This window comes from Chironomus tepperi, unplaced genomic scaffold (genome assembly GCF_022539635.2).
Source record: "Chironomus tepperi strain 1889 unplaced genomic scaffold, CSIRO-AGI_Ctep_v1 contig_472, whole genome shotgun sequence".
NCBI classification, from domain to species: Eukaryota; Metazoa; Arthropoda; class Insecta; order Diptera; family Chironomidae; genus Chironomus; species Chironomus tepperi.
In genome coordinates, this window is record NW_027226594.1 from 106,633 (window position 1) to 121,244 (window position 14,612).

A 14,612-nucleotide genomic window follows, 5' to 3' on the forward strand; every position below is an offset into this window, starting at 1 on the left:
AGCGGGTAGGCCAAGCTTCGCTTGGCAAATGTTTGAGGAATCAGGCGTCAGCGGGTAGGCCAAGCTTCGCTTGGCAAATGTTTGAGGAATCAGGCTCCAGCGGGTAGGCCAAGCTTCGCTTGGCAAATGTTTGAGGAATCAGGCGTCAGCGGGTAGGCCAAGCTTCGCTTGGCAAATGTTTGAGGAATCAGGCTCCAGCGTGTAGGCCAAGCTTCGCTTGGCAAATGTTCGAGGAATCAGGCGTCAGCGGGTAGGCCAAGCTTCGCTTGGCAAATGTTTGAGGAATCAGGCTCCAGCGGGTAGGCCAAGCTTCGCTTGGCAAATGTTTGAGGAATCAGGCGTCAGCGGGTAGGCCAAGCTTCGCTTGGCAAATGTTTGAGGAATCAGGCTCCAGCGTGTAGGCCAAGCTTCGCTTGGCAAATGTTTGAGGAATCAGGCGTCAGCGGGTAGGCCAAGCTTCGCTTGGCAAATGTTTGAGGAATCAGGCTCCAGCGTGTAGGCCAAGCTTCGCTTGGCAAATGTTTGAGGAATCAGGCGTCAGCGGGTAGGCCAAGCTTCGCTTGGCAAATGTTTGAGGAATCAGGCTCCAGCGTGTAGGCCAAGCTTCGCTTGGCAAATGTTTGAGGAATCAGGCGTCAGCGGGTAGGCCAAGCTTCGCTTGGCAAATGTTTGAGGAATCAGGCTCCAGCGGGTAGGCCAAGCTTCGCTTGGCAAATGTTTGAGGAATCAGGCGTCAGCGGGTAGGCCAAGCTTCGCTTGGCACATATTTGCAGAATCAATTTTCATACAATGTTCAATCTTTCAAAAATCATAGAAAACATTGATTTTGAAATTTTGTATGAAACCGAAAGTTTTTTCCTTTTTTAGAAGCAACGGCTGTTCCTAGCATGTCCAAAAACTAATCAGCTCTTCTATAGAGCAACACGGATCGATTGCAAAAAACTAGAAGTCTCTACGATGTCTCGTTATTGAGATTTCTTGCTGATTAACTTGTTTGCTTGTTTGCTTGTTTGCTTGTTTGCTTGTTTGCTTGTTTGCTTGCTTACAGAAAGCGAATTTTTCGATTTTCTCAGCAATGCCTCAACCAATTTCAAATCTGTTTTTTGATTATGGTGAGGAATTCCAGGCACAAACTTTTTGCGATAGAACAAAACTTGCCATTATGCTTAGTTTGGCTGTAAAATCCAAAAAACTGATTTTTCAATCTGAACAAATTCAATACATTCACACGTGAAAACGGTGTGAATATAAAAAAAATGTTCTATACAACAAAAAGGAAAGTTTTAATAATTTTAAATTACATTCAATTTTTTTGATTGGGTTACAAATCAAGCAGGTGCTTCTTAAACCGTTTTATAGTTTGAGTTAATTTTTGAATTTAATTTGCAATATTTTTAAATCTCATTTTAAAGTTGATAAGAAAGTAAAATAAAATTTGAATTTAAATTAACAAAAAAATCAATTAAAAGATTTTAAATCACCATAAAGTTTAAAGATTTTAGCATAAAGCACCACTTGATAGGAACTTTTAAAAGAAATAAGATGCTTTACATTTTACAATTATGTTAAATTTACAAATATCAATAAAAACTTAGTTTGGTTTAAAACATAAAAATAACGTCTTTTAAATTTTTAAAATTCGAATCAAAACAATTCATTTCCATGCGAAAATATTTCGCAATTATTTAATTCCAGTCAATAACGTATCAGATATCAGTATTAAATAAAACTTCCAAGTTGGAATTATTTGGTTTCATTCATTGCTTAAATTCTGAGAGAAGAAGTACCTAGTCGTGAAAGTTAATTTATTTAAATTATTGTTGAATATGAAAAAGTGTTAAACAGTTAAATACTCAATCAGTTTTTATTCAATTTGAAATAAAAATAAAGCAAAAAAAAATTTTTGGTGAGTAAATTTATCACTCAGAAATTGTCTTACATGTTCAAGGTCAATAAATGTATCATCAGTGAAATTTTTGCACACATAAAAAAATTCGCGCATGCAATCAATAAGCATTATTCAATTTTTTGTGTGTCATAAAGTCGTGAATATATTCAAAAATCGTATCGAGACAGAAGTAGAACAATTCAATTTACCTTTTTGACTAAATTAAATAATTTTATTGTTGTTGCTAAGTCAAAATTGCAATAATTTCATCTGTGATACACTTTTTATATCGCAAAGTTTCTTCTTCAATTGGAATGTACTACGTGACTACAAGTTTAAGTGAAATATTTAGAACACTTTTTTAATTTTAGTGTAAGTATGACCCGGCTTATGCCACGCTTTACGATGCCTTTCATTTGTTGTTAATGAGAGTCTGGCGATATATCATACGATCACTCTCTTTCCTTACTTTTTGTTTCGCTATTCGTTAGCGGTTTATTTTTTTTTTTTCGAGGAGTTTGTAAAAAAATGGAATAAAAAGAAGTTCCATGCTATATTCTCTCCTATATTAACTGCTATTTAGACAGTGCTTGCTAAATTTAGACAATACGCGTGACTTTTAATACACAAATATTATCACTTATTTTGATATCTGCAGAATTAAGTACACGAGAAAGCTTGCAAATATAGGGAAAATTGGCTGCATCAATGTGAAGAAAAACTGGTTTCATTCTAATACAAAAAATATTTAATTGCGTCTTATTTTAAAATCTTATGCAATGAAAATAGAAAGCTTGGCTATAGAAGAGGCCTATTGATTTGTTATGACAGCGCATTTTCTTGTGTTCTGTTTGTGGATTGAATAAATAGAGACACAACAAAAATGTTTGTTTTCTTCTTAAATGGAATGTGAAATGAGTAAAGAATTCTGGCGATGTGAAATGAGTTGTGAATTTTTGTGTGCTGTACACTAAAAAAGCTCTTAAAACTCTGAAATTCAAAGCAATAATGCAAGAGATTAATTGCCATAGAATTTAAATTCAATTCCATTTTTCATATTTGCTTACTTACTCTGCTAGCCGTACAGATCAATTGTTATTCATGACCATCCATAGATGTCGTTTAAAACAAGTTCTTTCACTGGCTGCTTCTTACTAATTCCCGATTCCCAGTATTCTATTTTTCATATTAAAGGAAATTCAAGTTTTATTGATTTGGTAAACATGCGACATCAATAAGATATTTCATTTTAGAATGATAAATACCAAAGAAAGGTGCTTATGAGTATGACTCAATTCTGGTTCATAAGACGGTGTGTCTTTATAATAAAATACTTAAATCTCTAGCAATAATCTTCAAGATTTGATTCAAAATGTTTCCATTTTTGCCGGTTTTCCCAGATTTTTTCGTAAATAGAAACAAAAAGCGTTAACCATTCCTTTTTAGCGCATTTTTGAAATTTTTTTCAAAAAGGTAGCTTAATAAGACACAATGTTCGGTCGTTCGTTCGTTCGGTTGTCATTAAAAACTTTTTATCTAGACATCGCAGAGAGCTCGGAATGGTTTTAAAAGATCAGTTCCATAAAGTTATTGGCGCCCCGGGCATTTAAAAGTTTCAAATCAAAGCATAAATACTATAATTAACAATTTTTCATTTTCATATACAACAACAACAAAAACAACAACACGTTTTTTCATTGTTTTACAGTGTTTTTCAATGTTTGTCGATGTTTTTACAGTGTTTACTGAACAATGTTTGAATTTTTTACCGTTATGAGGTTTGAATTATGAAAATCCGTTAAATGATTAAGTTCTTAAATTTGTGGAAGTTTTATATATATCTTGTGTTTTTGGTCTGGAAGTGAACTGGATCTTACTGGATCTTGTGTTTTAGGTTTGGAAGTGACCTGGATCTTACTAGATCTTGTGTTTTAGGTCTGAAAGTGAACTGGATCTTACTGGATCTTGGTTTTTAGATCTGGAAGTGAACTGGATCTTACTGGATCTTGGTTTTAGGCCTGGAAGTGAACTGGATCTTACTGGATCTTGGTTTTAGCTTTGGAAGTGACCTGGATCTTACTGGATCAAGGTTTTTAGGTCTGGAAGTTACCTGGATCTTACTGGTAACAAAAATGCGCTTAAGTCCCTCGATCAATAACACGAGGACTTCTGTAATTTTTTTGAAACTCATGATTTGATGATGACAAGATGATGTAATACTTGCATATAAGAGTTTTTTAATAAAGTCAAATAATAAAAAATTAACACAATTTAAATAAAGTAAAATTGCAAATATAGTCCGAGCGACACAACTATATGGAGCTTTTAAGGCTCCGCTAAACGATTTTTGGCAGCTTTATGAACGCCAAACGGAGATGACTTCCATTTGGTATTAATAAAAGAGGTATTACAGAGCCTTATAACTCCGCAGCGAAGTATTCTTTATTTTGGTCGTTCAGGCAGTTTATTGTCTGTTAAAACACTTAAGCAAATTATTACATCTGTGTCTTCAAGTTCAATAGTTGTAGCTTTTATCAATATTATAGCTTGACAATAAAAGATACTCAAAAAATGTAAATAAAATTTACCGAAGTTCAACCTCCAATAATTTCAAACAATATATTCAAAAAAGATCAGCAGAGAAACAAACTGCACAGACTATGTGAGATCGTTAAGTGTGACAAATAAACCGCATTTTCTTTATAAACGTGCTAAAAAAATATTTAAAACTGACGAAGAAAAAGTAAAACATTTACATCATCGTCCGTTGAGCTTAAACGTTGATTCTCGTCGTCTTTTTTTTCTCTTCTATTTTGTCATCTAAATATATTTTTTGCCATAAAATTTACATAACCCATTGAGTCTCTGCAGGCAAGTAGACTCAATAGAATGAATTAAAGACTTTGTATTGTTGATTTGCAAAATGAATTTCGTTTAAAGGTCAATATGAGGAAATTATTATCAATTATCAGATTGTATTTTTGCGAGTTTTCTTTTGATTATTTCTCATTTTTTTCAAATAGTTTAAATTTTCTTCATTTACGTGCGTCTGCTTAATATCACTTGCCTTAATGGAAATTTCATTATCTCAAATTATCTCTATTTGCTCATTGCACGCGGAGTTGTTTTAAGTCAATTATCCAATTTTTGAACAAGTTTATTGCTTTAGCTGGATAATTCTGTGATTTGCGAGGTAAAACAAAATATGTGTAGGAGATATGCAAGCTATACGTTAAGCACGACATGATAAAATGGTTTCGGAATATTTTGCAATATTAAAATTGGTCTAGTAATTTTGACTCATCAAGAACGACTCTGTTGACATTCGTACATGAAAAAAAAACTATTTCATCATTTTTTTTCTTTGCGTCAGCTGGCAAACTGCTGTAATGAAATTTTCTTAACGTCTGTTCGCAATTTTGCTTAGTTTTTAAATTATTGACAATTTTTTAGTTGACTGTGCAAGTTCAGTTATTGAGGTTAATGAGCTTAGAATCGCGTCAATTTACATTTTATAGATACTTGCTTACTCAATGAAACCTTGCACGGATATGGAGCCTAAGTTTCTACAAAAGGCTTTCCATCTGACTTTATTGCTGGCTTTGTCACAAAGTTTGGACAATTTATTCGTTATTGCATCTAACTGACATTTCTTTAGAGCCGTTTGACGCTATGTTGCTTTTGGATTCCAATGTGACTCTTTAAGTACTAAAATCAAGTCTAGTTGACCTTCTTAATTCTTTCTGTCGCGACATAAATTCCAGAAAGTAAATCAAAAAAGTTCAAATTTGTTCCTCATTATCTCCTCTATGACCACAAAACATTCCTCTCCCCAAACTTTAAGTCTCTCAATAACAACTGTTCATCATTCGACCGATACGATTGTGATTATGAGGTTTAAGAATATAAAATTTTTTATGAATCTTTAACGACATGTGGGAGTGTCGAAAGTTCAGTTCCATTCATTGTTGTTTATTATAAGGATGAATTTTCCTACGTCAAACATTTTTTATGTGAAAATTCATTCATGTTCCTTATGCAATCAACATGACTTATTTATATGCAATCAATTCAATGAATTTTGTATACATGCAGAACTTTTATTGCCATCAGATGCTTGTAAAATCTAATTTTACTTCATTACTATTATTAACCATTAATTTGATGCACGGAAAGGTATTTTTATGGTTCTATTTTAGAACTATGTATTTTTGTCATGATAGTGCTGTCTATAGTAAGAGTTCGAATTGGCACAAAAGTTATATCCTTCGGTTTTCTTCTTATCCGCATAATGAAACTTTTTTGTTATGTTCTTTTTCGTTCTTGTTCGATTATTCGATTGTTCTTTGTCAATACTTCAATGTGAATTCATAGTTGAATTGCCTGCTTTCTAAGAATTTGAAGGTTCCGAATACTAAACGTGACCGGAAATTGAAGAAAACTTACTTTAAACGCATTGGCAATAATGCGAAACTTTAGACTATGTATTTTAATGCTCAGATTTCTACTCTTGGTCAATAGATAATTCTTAATCATCGGTGCCATAGAAACTGCCTTCTAAAAGGCCACATCATTCACAACATTTACACAATCTTTCAACTTTCTTACTGTTGCGAATGAAACAAAAACACAAAAAACCCAAAGAAATTGACGCTTGTTTTTTGTTATCGATTGTAGATTAACTTTCCTTAGCCTAATTTTAGCTATTTTTGGATACAAGGAATGTTTTGGGTTTTCCGAATGACAAGAGAATTTTATTATCAGAAGATGCTTAATTTTCAATGATATTCAACTAATCCACAAAAGACTATCAAGGATTTATGAAATTAATTAAAAATTTCCCCCAAGTGTATGACTGAAAATTGCGTTGGCAATAAAAAAAATCAGCAAAATTATGAAATTAAATTCAATGTCACAATCTAAAGTCTACAAAGTCCATGAAGAAAGCTTGACTTTAGGAAATCAATTGATATAATAAAATTTACAACAAACAGTCGAACAAATTCCAAATGTGCGAATGTAAAAACAACAGCTGTGGTTTTATTTTTAAAAACACACTCCGTGTGTGATATGATAAGAAGTCTACGTACTCTTGATTACAATTGTCTCAAATTTGCCGGTGTTTCCCACAGACAACGGATTAATTTGTTGGCACTAATTCTCAGCCTTTTAATCTATCAAAATAGTCAATAATCCTAAAAATTTAGTTCAATTTGCTGATTTAATTTTCTATTTTGAAGGACGTCCGAATGACCCTCAACTTTACAACCTGATTCGTGATCAAAAATTAAAATAAATTTTGTTCAATTATGAAATTGAGAACAGAAATTTCTTTTGTTAATCATTCGTCATTATAATGTCGTGATCATCGCATGATGTTGATAACGTATTCAGGAATAACTAAGCAAAAATTTTTTTGTATTGATAATTTATAGGCAAATCACGTTTATCAATCGAATTTCATACCTCATTTTTCCCTATAGTCGCACGATGTGATTGAACTATATAGATTTCATTGATAATAATGTGCATGTTTGTGATAACGATTTGAATTACGACCGAGACATCTGATGATGATACTTTGACGCACTGATTGTTGCTGAGGACGTTTTATTATTGAATGAAAGAATAGGTGGGGTTGGTTGGATGTGACGTCAAGGAATCAGCGTGGGGTAGTCGGTAGATTGGAAGGTTGTGCTTATGAAGAGTTGGGACTGAAGAGTATAGATGCTGAAGGCATTTTGTGTATTAAGTTTGCGACTAGAATTTAACGATAAATTCTGATTCCAATTTAGTTCCAGACCTCACAATTTGAAGAATCCTAACCTAATAACATTGAGGAACAGGATAGAATATGTTACGACTGAAACTAATCGTCAAGCTTCCTTTAACATTCTGAAGCATTTCTGGAATTTCTCAACAATTCCTTTGCAAACTCTTCAACTTCTTCACTAATATCATTGACATATACACCTCATTTATGAATGACCCCCACTGATTGAATAAATTTCCATATAAATCTAAATTAGAAAAGAACAGCTATTAATTCAATTTATTTTCGCATTTGCTGATAGCAATAAACAAGTTAATATGCAATGAAAAGGCGAGTGCCTCTTGTCGAAATGATTCACGTGTCGCGGTCAACACATTGTTGATAATTTTTTTTGTGTCTGTGACTTTTTTTTTCTTTTGTTTGATAAACATATTTCAAAATGCAATTTAATGGATATGGGTTAATTGATTCCAATTTATACTTTGTTAAAAAGTTGCTAATGTTTGATTAAATTGGAAAGTTCTATTAAAATAGGAATAAATCAGAATAGTTTGAACTATTGACTGTTTAAGAGGCAAACCACATGGATATAATCGAATATCAAGAAGAAATGTTAGGTCTGTAGCCATGTGCTAAGTATTGTTTACATACATTGATCAAATAATCTCAAAGAAATTACCGTTTCCGAGTACACATTATTGAGAAAAGGCAGCCTTAAGACTCAAATCTAAAAATACATTTTTTTTCTCGCGATTTAACGGCCTTGATGATATTCTATAACATGTAGCGGAAAGATCGTTGTTATTCTCATATAATTTAGATTTTTTCTTTCTCTTCTTTCGCAATAAATATTTAAATTAGAACCTACAGAAATAGAAACTTTTCATTTCATTTGTTAAAGGTTACATTATTTGCTCGTGTGAGGCTTTTATGGCTTTTTTGCAACTTTTTAGTGATCTGGAAATAGGACTTTAATGCATTTTGAATTTAGTAAAAATCTGAGCTTCGTGAAGTTTATAAAAACAAATATTCGCAAGATCCAGTAACAAAATTCAGAAGAATTCTAAAAACATTTTGTAAATCCTCCTGCAATGTAAAGTTCTGTAGATCAATTCCCTTTACTTGCTAAAAACGTGACAAACAGTAGCTGGTTGAGAAGTCAAGTTCAAGTGATTCACAAGTTTTCAGAATTATTTCAATTTTAATCTTCATAAAACTAACTCATTGAATCAATTTTATGGAAATGATCTTGAATGTATTGTAATCGACTGTAGTGCTGCTCATAAATCTGAATATTTAATTATTGATTCTTTCTTTCGCTACAAACTGTTCTTTTGTTTAGATTTTGAAGTGAATAAATTATTAATTACTTACTCCGTTAGCTGCATGATGATTTTACTTCACACTTGATGGTTTAAAACGCTTTGATTAGTCACAATTCACAATAATTAACTTTTTTCACGCAACAAAACTTTTCAGAAAAACTTTGCAAACTGACATTAAAAATTTTCAAAATTTATTTGATCGTTGAAATTTGAAAAAAGTTCGTTACATTTAGTTAATTACGTTTTAATCAAAAGTTTGTGACTTTTAAAGCTTCTGAATGTAAAAATGTCAATCAACTCGTATTATTTGATAACAAAAGTTATAAAATTTCAAGTGTATTCAATCATGGACCGGCAAAAAGTATTTTGTTCTGCTGATAATCTCTTAATCCATCAAATTTTGCTGACATTTAGTTAATATCTAAGCCAAACATTGACAGCACATAGCTATAGAACATTTCAAGTAGCCAGATCCAAAAAAGCTTAATTGATTTCCAATTAGTATAAAAGTTTATGCAAAATAGAACTGCAAAATATTCTCATTAGTAAACATGTCACAAACATTCCGCAACCCGCATTCAACAGATGGATTCTCCGTCATATTTTGCAGTACATATTATTTTGCGCAATCTCGTAAATCTACCAAAAAAATACGGCATTATTTTGCTTGTTGCATTTAAGGAAGGAAAAAAATTACGAAAAAATTCTTTCTCGTGCCTTTAATGCTTTCCAATTTTTAATCTTAATAATTTAGACGATAAAGAATTCTTAATGCATGTGGGAATGTTTTCAAGTGCTTCTTGATGTTCCTTTTCTAATGTACACGTGTGTATCATTGAATTATGACATCGGAAGTACAATCGATTTCTTTTAAAATTATACTTGAGATAAATGACGTTGATTAAATTTAAAAGAATTTCATAATAATAGATTTTTTTTCTTAAAGGTTTTTTAAATTTCAAGATATAACGGTTTTTAGACTTTTAAATGTTTTGCGTCTCAAAAAGAGATGCGAAAATATTGATTGACCGTTAAATTTTGAATTTTTATTTAACGTTAACCTCAACCTGTCACTAATAATTAAACAAATTAATTAAAGGGCATTCTGATCATTCTTGCGACAAAATATCAAGCGTTACCAATTAAGTTAGTCAAACAGCTCGTACATAGTTCAAAATAGCCGGAAAAGTCCTGCATAAACAAAGAAAATGTGAAAACATAAATTCTTGACATTTATCAAACTTATTTATTAATTCCGCATTTCCTCCTTTTATTTACAGATATACATTATATCTGGAAGTTATTTAATACAAAAGAAGCATCATGGCACCTCGTGAAGTTGTTAAACAAAGTGATATCTCCGTAAGTGGAGTTTTGGATGAAAATGACGTAGAAACAGTCGACGGAGGATTAAAGACACCAGCAAAAGGAATCGCAAAACGCAGACATTTAAAACTCGTATGGCGTAATATTATACTATTTGCATATCTACATTTTGCTGCAGTTTATGGACTGTGGCTTATGTTAACTTCCGCAAAATGGGCCACTGGAATATTCGGTAAATTTTTATGATTTCCAATTAGAATATTTAATTAACATTCCTCAATTTTGATTAGCTATGGTCTTCTACTCAATGTCTGGCTTGGGAATTACAGCAGGTGCTCATCGGTATGATATAAGAATTTATTGAAAAAAATATCGATTTTAATTATTTTTGTCATTTTAGACTTTGGGCACATAAAGCATACAAAGCAAAATGGCCATTGCGTCTTATTTTGATGATCTTCAATACAATCGCCTTCCAAGATTGTGCTATCCATTGGTCAAGAGACCATCGTGTCCATCACAAATACAGGTAATGTTTAAAGATCCAGTAAAAACATCCAGTAACTAATAAAATTATTTAATACTTTTAGTGAAACTGATGCGGATCCACATAATGCCACCCGAGGCTTCTTCTTCTCTCACATTGGCTGGCTCTTATGTCGTAAACATCCCGACGTTATTGCAGCTGGAAAGAAACTTGACATTTCAGACTTGGAAAGTGATCCAATTTTGGCTTTCCAAAGAAAATATTATTTGATCCTTATGCCTTTCTTCTGCTTCATCCTTCCAACTGTCATGCCAGTTTACTTATGGGGAGAAACATGGGGTAATGCATGGTTTGTTGCAACAATGTTCCGTTATTGCTTCATCTTGAATGTTACATGGTGTGTAAACAGTGCAGCACATAAATGGGGTGACAAGCCATACGACCAGTAAGGATATTGATTTAAGATTATTGAATGACTTATTGACATGTTGTCTTTAATTATTAGATACATTAATCCAGTTGAAAACAGAGGAGTTGCCATTTTTGCTCTCGGTGAAGGCTTCCACAACTACCATCATGTAAGTTTTTGTGATTTGAAAAGCTTGTTGACATTTTCTCATACCTAAGATTGGAATTATAGTAATTGATGGCTTTTTATTGCTGCATAAAGTGATAAATCGATATTATTTTATGATTCAATGCAGATTTTATTGGACATAAAGCTTGTGAATTTTATTGATTTATATTGTCAATTATGGATTCTTTAAAGCTCTATAAACCTCCTTTGGTCCATTGATTTCTGTGAAATAATTCAATGAGCAATATTCTGTAACGAATTTTTACAGTTTGAATTTTAACGGACTTTTGATATTCAAATCTGAAGTTAAGTTCTAAAAATTCAAATTTTGAGAAACCGTTAAAATTCAAATCTTAAAAAGCCGTTAAATCTCAAATTTCAGTTTTAATTCCAAACATTAATTAATAATCCACCAATCTCTTCCAGGTCTTCCCATGGGATTACAAAACAGCCGAACTCGGCAACTACAGAATGAATTTCACAACAGCATTTATTGACTTTTTCGCCAAAATCGGATGGGCATATGATCTCAAGACAGTCTCAAAAGACATCATTAAGAAGCGCGCTGAAAGAACGGGTGATGGTAGTCATCTATTGTGGGGATATGGCGATAAAGATCAAAATCAAGATGAAAAAGATATGATTCCAATAATTAACAAGAAAGATGATTAGATTAATAGAGAAATATGGCAAACTTTAATTCAGATGTTTAATTTTTAGTGATTTACGAATGAACTTTTTTTTTTAGAGCTTTGTGTCTAACAGAAAATTTTAGAGTAGATGAGAAATAATTGAAATTTTGAAGAATATGGATTAATATTGTGAAATGGATCTCCAGTGAGGACACTTTTTTTACATAAATTTATATTCATTGTTCATGTTTCATTGAAATCTAAATCAAAATGTCAACATCAATCATACAAACAACTGGAATCAGGTCATCCAATAAATCACTGGATATAAAAAAAAATGATAAAAATTTTCCTATTTGGATCAAGAATATATTTATATGAGCTATATTTTCTCACTATTTGCGAAATACAAAGAAAAAACTTAATATTAAACAAATTTAATAATGATTTGAACGGAAGTAAAGCATTAAGGGTAAAATGAACTGAATTGGAATGCTGAAAATTAAGGACTGGTAAACAAAAAAAAATTCGTAGAAATTTTAGAAGATATTTCAGATTTAAATATATATTATCATGTGTAATTTTTATTATTAATAATATTATTTGTCTATTGTGAAACGTAGTAAATTCCATTATTAATATGTGCTGCTCAATTTTGCACCAAAACCTTTATGTAATTTATCAGAAACAAGCATTAATTAATACACATGAAAAAAAAAACTGTTGAGCAGCATTGACATTAATAAACTAAAAAACTATGAAGAAAAAATTATTGTTGAGTTTCTAATGATTTTAATTCTTTCAGAATTGCAAATTAAAATTTAACGGATTTTTCAGATTTGAATTTTTAACGACTTTCTAGAATTTGAATTTTTAACGATTTTCTAGAATTTTAAATTTAACAAGTTCCTAAGGTTTGAATTTTAATGATTTTCAAGGATTTGAAGTTTAACGTTTTTCTGAAATTTGAATTTCAAAGAAATTTCATGCAAAAAAATCGAGTACTAAAAATTCAAATCACATAGAGCCGTTAAAATTTAAATTTCTAAAAGCCGTTACAAATGAATGATTTTGCAAGTGCCTATAATCCAACATAAATCACAGAAAAACACATTAATTTATACAAAACTCCGCTCAAAATTTTATTCTGACTCATTTAAATTCCATCTTAACAAACTTCTAAAGTCTATCTCACATAATTTACTTCTTACTCTTCTCAATCTCAATCTCCTTAGCTTCCCATTCAGGTATATCCTTCAATTTAATGTCTGCAAATGTACCATGTCGTCCGATTTTATCTTTGCTGAATTTCAATGCTCCTTCTTTTGCTTCTTCGAGTACTTCAGGTCCACTTGACATTAATTCAAAGTCTAGAGCTTCATCCTTATTGTTGGCATTGAAGACGGTATTGAAAAGACTAGTACGATCGTGATTAACGCAAGCTTGTGGGAATTTAGCGATAGATTGTGCCAAATTTAATGCTTGTCCTAATGAAGTTCCAGTTGCGACAACTCGATTTGCTAATCCTATTTCTAGTGCTTCCTTTGATGTGATTTGACGACCAGTAAGAACAAGATCTAATGCTCGGGAGAGTCCAATCATTGGAGCAAGACGGACAGTTCCACCGTCAACTAAAGGAACACCAAAACGTCTATTGAAAAATCCCATAATTGCGTCATTTTCCATTACACGTAAATCACATAATAATGCAAGTTCAAGGCCACCGGCTACACAATATCCATTAACAGCTGCAATCATCGGTTTTTTTATCATTCGTCGGGTTGGACCCTAAAAAGTTATTTAAAATGGGATTTGTAAGCAATTGGAACTTAGATAAGCTTATTTATCTTATTGGACTTTCATCCAAAACATCTAGAAGTGAAAAAAATTCTAAAACTCTTACCATTGCACCTTCCGATCGCATTAAAATGTTTGTTACATTTTCTGGATCATCTGACAACTCTTTAAGATCATAACCGGCACTAAAATTGCCTCCTACGCCATATAAAACAGCAATTGGTGATTCCGGATCATTCTCAAATGCTTCAATTGCTGCTGACAACTCTGTTGCTGCTTCTGTATTTATACAGTTTCTAACATCTGGTCTGTTAATACCAATTAATGTCACTGTGCCTGTTTTCTCTGTTTTAATTATTGGCTCTACTGGATTTTCTTCTTGTTTTGCTTCTGCTGGTGGATCTGAAATATTTTGACAAAACTTTTTTACTGAATTTAACTATTTTAAGACATTTAAATGACTTCCAACCTGAATCTTTAGCCGCACAAAATGTTCGGTTTGACGATAAAAAGCCTGTCAAGACTTTAAATCCTGTAGATTTAACTAAATTTGTGATTTTAATTGTTTGCAGCATTTTTTATTTATGTTCTGTTCTGCAGCACTGCTTTGTTTTTTTTTAAAGCGTTGATTTAGTATGTTTGAATTTAAAACGATCGTTGGACAAGCGTACTATGTGAGTGAAATTGAAATAATCCAAAACATGTGCGTATTTACAAAATTTGCATACAAAAGTGACATAATTGACTTGCAAATTAAATTTTCAATAATTTACATAATTCTGAAAGTTGGAAAAGCTGTAAAAGTAG

At 31.9% G+C, this 14,612-nt stretch overlaps 2 protein-coding genes across 2 annotated transcripts; one reads left to right on the forward strand and one right to left on the reverse strand.

Annotated features, from left to right (window-relative positions):
• Positions 1 to 1,746: 1,746 nt before the first annotated feature.
• On the forward strand, positions 1,747 to 12,777 carry LOC139099473 (acyl-CoA Delta-9 desaturase-like). The gene is made up of 7 exons (XM_070651945.1): positions 1,747 to 1,906; positions 10,267 to 10,544; positions 10,603 to 10,654; positions 10,713 to 10,841; positions 10,903 to 11,244; positions 11,305 to 11,377; positions 11,803 to 12,777. The coding sequence occupies exons 2-7, from the start codon at positions 10,310 to 10,312 to the stop codon at positions 12,046 to 12,048; spliced, it is 1,077 nt and encodes a 358-aa protein (XP_070508046.1). The 5' UTR covers positions 1,747 to 1,906; positions 10,267 to 10,309; the 3' UTR covers positions 12,049 to 12,777.
• Positions 12,778 to 13,125: 348 nt separating this feature from the next.
• Positions 13,126 to 14,416, reverse strand: LOC139099495 (enoyl-CoA hydratase EchA19-like). Its single transcript, XM_070651967.1, has 3 exons — positions 14,275 to 14,416; positions 13,912 to 14,207; positions 13,126 to 13,796 (listed from the first exon to the last, which is right to left on the reverse strand). The coding sequence occupies exons 1-3, from the start codon at positions 14,378 to 14,380 to the stop codon at positions 13,209 to 13,211; spliced, it is 990 nt and encodes a 329-aa protein (XP_070508068.1). The 5' UTR covers positions 14,381 to 14,416; the 3' UTR covers positions 13,126 to 13,208.
• Between the last annotated feature and the right edge of the window lie 196 nt (positions 14,417 to 14,612).